At 52.5% G+C, this 5,371-nt stretch overlaps 1 protein-coding gene across 1 annotated transcript; it reads left to right on the top strand.

Annotated features, from left to right (window-relative positions):
- Positions 1-2,700: 2,700 nt before the first annotated feature.
- LOC122543879 (RNA-binding protein 4-like) lies at positions 2,701-5,145 on the top strand. Its single transcript, XM_043682737.2, has one exon. The coding sequence runs from the start codon at positions 2,740-2,742 to the stop codon at positions 3,523-3,525; it is 786 nt and encodes a 261-aa protein (XP_043538672.2). The 5' UTR covers positions 2,701-2,739; the 3' UTR covers positions 3,526-5,145.
- Positions 5,146-5,371: the final 226 nt, after the last annotated feature.

Raw genomic sequence — 5,371 nt, 5'->3', positions numbered from 1 at the left:
AAATCTGGAGAGAGATGGAGTTGTTCTTAGTGAAGTTCGTCCAGAGCAGCTCCGCGACACAGGACACTTGTACTCTACGGTCTGTTCAGCAGGATGCACACGGAGACAAGCATTGACTGTGCCTGGAGGACCGTCACCTCTGTGAAAGTTGTTCTTTGGTCTGCCCCAAAACCTTTTGGTCTCTCAGAGCAAGGAACTGACCTCAACCAAGCGTTCCAAGGTCCAGGATTATCACAGAATCCTTACAGTGTGTAAGCCAGCTATTCAGACCATTGAGTCCACACTGATCCACCAAACAAGCATCACACCCAGACTTACCCCCATCCCTGTCACCCTATATTTCCCATGGCTAATCCACTTACCGGGCGCATTTTTGGGCTGTGAGAAGAAACTGGAGCACCCGGAGGTAACCCATGCAGACAAGGGGAGAATTGTAAACTCCGCACAGTTACCCAAGAGTAGAATTGAAACTGAGTCCCTGGCACTGTGAGGCAACGGTGCTAACCGTAAAGTTTGGGTCAGCTGCTGCCTAGGTGCAGTGGGTAAAGACATCCGCCATAGGTCTTTCTGCCAATGTTAAATGGGGATCCACTCAGTTATTGGACCTTCCCAGCCCTCAAATGTGTGTAAATATAGCCTTGTACAAGTAACCTCCCTGCGATAGGAAAGACGTTGTTAAAACTTGAAAGGGTTCAGAAAATATTTACAAGGATGTTGCCAGGAATGGAGCATTTGAAATAGGAGAGGCTGAGTAGACAGTAGGCCACTTTCCCTGGAGTGGCGGAGGCTGACGGGTCACCTTTTAGAAGTTTATAAAGTCATCACCCAACACCAGTGGGCAGCACGGTGGCACAGTGGTTAGCACTGCTGCCTCACAGCGCCAGAGACCCGGGTTCAATTCCCGACTCAGGCGACTGACTGTGTGGAGTTTGCACATTCTCCCCGTGTCTGCGTGGGTTTCCTCCGGGTGCTCCGGTTTCCTCCCACAATCCAAAGATGTGCAGGTCAGGTGAATTGGCCATGCTAAATTGCCCGTAGTGTTAGGTAAAAGGGGTAAATGTAGGGGAATGGGTGGGTTGCGCTTCGGCGGGTCGGTGTTGACTTGTTGGGCCGAAGGGCCTGTTTCCACACTGTAAGTAATCTAATCTAAACCAGGTTATAGTCCAACAAGGTTAATTGGAAGCACTAGCTTTTAGAGCGCCGCTCCTTCATCAGGTGGTTGTGGAGTACATGATTGTAAGACACAGAATTTATAGCAAAAGTTTACAATGTGATGTAACTGAAATTATACATTGAAAAACACCGTGAATGTTTGTCAAGTCTCTCATCTGTTAGAATGACCATGTTAGTTTCACTTCTTTCATATGTAAATCGTAAAACATTTTTAATAAGTTACATTTTCAAGTGAAGATTAGATTCCCTACAGTGTGGAAACAGGCCCTTCGGCCCAACAAGTCCACACCGACCCTCTGAAGAGCAACCCACCCAGACCCATTCCCCTCTGACTAATGCACCTAACACTACGGGTAACTTAGCATGGCCAATTTGCTTGACCTGCACATCTTTGGATTGTGGGAGGAAACCAGAGCACCCAGAGGAAACCCACACAGACACGGGGAAAATGTGCAAACTCCACACAGACAGTTGCCTGAGGGGGAATTGAACCTGGGTCTCTGTGAGGCAGCAGTGCTAACTACTGAGCCACCATGCCACCCTATTTGCCACCCTAAAAATTGGTGTCAGCCCAGATAATGCATTGAAGGTGTTAGCTCCCTATGTGCTCTCCACGCTTCAGGCTCACTGCCTTTATTCCTGATGAAGGGCTTTTGCCCAAAACGTCGATTTCGAAGCTCCTTGGATGCTGCCTGAACTGCTGTACTCTTCCAGCACCACTAATCCCCTATGTGCTCTTGTCTGTGCCATAACGTTTAGACTGATACTAATCTAAAAAATGAATTAACAGAATCTTAAATGGATTCATGCAGTTTATGAGCAAAGTATGATGTAACTGACAATGTAACAAGGGTTCAGAAAAACTTTACAAGGATGTTGCCAGGAATGGAGCATTTGAGATACAGGGAGAGGCTGAATAGACAGTGGGCCATTTTCCCTGGAGCGGCGGAGGCTGAGGGGTGACTTTGTAGAGGTTTATAAAATCATGAGGGACATGTATGGAGTGAATAGCCAAGGTCTTTTTCCAAGGTTAGGGGAATTCAAAAGTAAAGGACATAGGTTTAATGTGACAGTGGAAAGGCATCTGAGTGGCATTTTTTTCATGCGAGGGGGGGCGGGGACACGCGTTGGAGGCGAAGGGGGCGGGTCCCGGGTAAGGCGGGAACCCGTGTTTGAATGCGAAGGGGGCGGGGACGCGATCATGTCGGCGGAGACATGTATTGGGCGCGAAAGGGGCGGGGGCACGTAGTGGACGCGAGGGGGGGCGGGAACACGTAAAAGACGCGATGGGGGGGTGTGGCCGTACGCCAACGTCTAATGAAAGCGGGGTCACTCCGGGAGGGTGGTGACGAACGGACGCGAGAGAAGGGGCGTGTCCACGCACAGGCAACGCCCTTCGCTATAAATAGGGCGGCCATTTTGGGGCGAAAGCTCAGTCCGTTGCCGGTCGCGGGAAAGACGCTGCTTGTTGGGGTTGGGGGGGTGGGGTGTGGGGTGTGGGGCGGGGCGGCGGCGGCGGCGGCGGCGGCGGCTGCGAGGAGGAGTTTTGGGGGGGGGGGGGTCAAGATGGTGAAGATCTTCGTGGGCAACCTGTCGCGCTACTGCAGCCCGAGCGAGCTGCGCAGCATGTTCGAGAAGTACGGCGAGGTGAGCGAGTGCGAGGTGGTGCGCAACTACGCGTTCGTGCACATGGAGAAGCTGAGCCAGGCGACGCGCGCCATCAAGGCGCTGCACCGGAGCAACGTGCACGGCGCGCACATCACGGTGGGCGTGGCCAACGCGCGCACGCGCAACACCACCAAGGTCTTCGTGGGCAACCTGGCCGAGCCGGTGTCGGGCGCCGCCATCAAGGAGCTCTTCCAGCGCTTCGGCCGGGTGGTCGACCTGGACGTGGCGCGCACCTTCGCCTTCGTCTACATGGAGCAGGAGCGCCAGGCGCTGGCCGCCATCCAGGCCCTGGACGGCACCCCGCTGAAGGGCCAGAACATGTTCGTGCAGCTCTCCCGCTCCAACCCGAGCCGCGAGTCGTGGGACCTGGGCGGCGCCGGCGGCCCCCAGCAGCAGCAGCAGCAGCAGTACCGGGACGACGCGGGCCCGTACCCGCCCTCCAGGCCTCCGTCGGCGGGCCACCACTACTACTACTACGAGGACGACCAGGCCGGCTACTACGACCCGTACCGGCCCCCTCCGCCCCGGGGCGGGGGCCGGCCGCCCCCGTTCGGGCCTCACTCGGCTTACCAGGACCACCGCCGGCCCCCTCCCGGCATGATGAGGCCCGTGCCCCCTCCGCCGCCGCAGTACCTGAGGGCCCCTTACCTGAACGGCTACGGCTCCCGGCTTCGTGGTTACTGAAGATTTTTTTTTAGGGTGGGGAGGGGGTTGAGGTGTTAGATCAGCGGGTGGACGACGGGCTGTCTACCTCGACCCCCTCCCCTCCCTCCATCTTTCCCCTTCTCTTAACAATCCCCACCCCCAAAAACTCCCATGGAGAACGAGCGAGATTCCGCCCCCACATCACCACTCGCAGGCTGCTCCTGGATGGGGTAGAGGGGTTAAGAAGGCCCACTGAAGCCTTGCGAGGTGTTTTTGGTGGGGTGGGGGGTGGAAGAATGCGAAGAGATCGCCATCTAGAAAGAGTCTTTGGTTGCTGGGAGGTTGTGCAGGTTCCCTGGTACAAAGCCATGGAGGGGGGAAATTGTGAATCTCCCTTTAAAGTTAGCAGTATTGGTGGGGTAGTGGGACAAGACTGGAGGGGCTTTGAAGATTCACTATCAACACAAGGGGGGATGTTATCACCATCTCTCGTGCTCAAGAGGCCTACAGCAATCAAACAGACCCCCCTCTCCCTCATTTTGTTTAGCTTTTCACCTTTTCTGTGGTGGGTTTCCCATATCTTTTTATGTTCTAAGTTCACTACCCTTTTGTGTCTCTACCATTTCCCCCAGCTGTCATGCAAACCTGTTTCTCTTTTGCCAGATGCCTTCCCTTTTTTTGAGGGCCATTTGAGTTCCTGCTTGGAAAAAATCACTCAGCAGCGAAGATTAATGGGATTGGTGGGGGGGAGTGGAATGATTACAGGAGGAACTGAGATCACACCGAGCCGAGACAGGCTGCTGGATGCAATTTGACTTTCTCAAGGAGCGTCAGTCTGTCTGATCCTTGTAGATTTTGGAGCCAGCTGTTCTGCTTATTCTCTGGGGGATGGCAGTGGTCTGAGTTCATTCGGTGACTTGCGTTGTTCAGAGTGAGGGCTGGAACTGGGACTCATTCACATCTCTGCTATAGCGGGGGACCCGATAACTACAATTTGGCTCTAGCTGACTGCAATCACCTGGGGCTTTGAAGGAAGGGGCTGGAACTGGGACTGGCGCTGTTATCCTGAGGAAGTCTTCTAACTCCATTGTCTGCTCAAGATTCATTCTTCTGATTGGGGAAGGGGGTGGGTCTGGTAATGGGAATTTATCCAGCACTTGTAGTGGGCATATTCATGGTTTATTAATGTCTTTGTTCACTGGGGAGGGATTGATTTCTGAAATGGAATCAAGATCTTATGGGGGTGAATTTCACTGATTTGTATGTAACTTGCATGTTTTCATGGGGGTTAGTGGGTCTTTGAGCACATGTAATGGGGGGTTGGGATTCTTGCTTATTTACTGGGGATATTTTTCTGGAATGGGCTGTAATGAACCTTGTAACAGAGAACCCCAGCTGCAATTTGCTGTGTAATTCCTGGCTGTTTTCCTGTGATGGGGTAGATGGGTCTTTACTTGATGCTTTGTGTACTTTTTGGGGTTAGGGAGTAGTGTCTCTGTAAAGTGTTTCTGGGGGGTGGGGTGTGAATTGTAATGTAGTAGTCAACTTGCTTTGGGGGTTTTCCTGATCTTTAAGCATTGCTGTCTTTTTCTTTTTTTCAAAGAAAAAAACAGGCTCACTATGCCGTTTTGTCAAAATTATAAAGCTAGTGTAAAGGTTTTTTTGCGTCTGGCTTTTTATTCAACCTCTTTCAGTGAACTCAGTCCTGGCTTTCAGGAAACTCTCCCTTTGGTTTTGGGATCTACCTGATTGGGTTTAGAGTGCCACTAGCAAATTCTGGGGCTGTTAGTGTCATCTGGGCTTACTGTGACATTCATGGGGGCTGCACTCTAGATCCACATGGAGGGTCTGGTTTATTGTGGCACTCATGGTTACACTTGTAGAA

The sequence above is a fragment of the Chiloscyllium plagiosum genome, unplaced genomic scaffold, assembly GCF_037043375.1.
Source record: "Chiloscyllium plagiosum isolate Xiang-an unplaced genomic scaffold, Cpla_swu_hap1 HiC_scaffold_46, whole genome shotgun sequence".
Taxonomy (NCBI): Eukaryota; Metazoa; Chordata; class Chondrichthyes; order Orectolobiformes; family Hemiscylliidae; genus Chiloscyllium; species Chiloscyllium plagiosum.
Note: the sequence above shows the minus strand (reverse complement) of the source record. Positions and strands in the feature narration are given on the sequence as shown.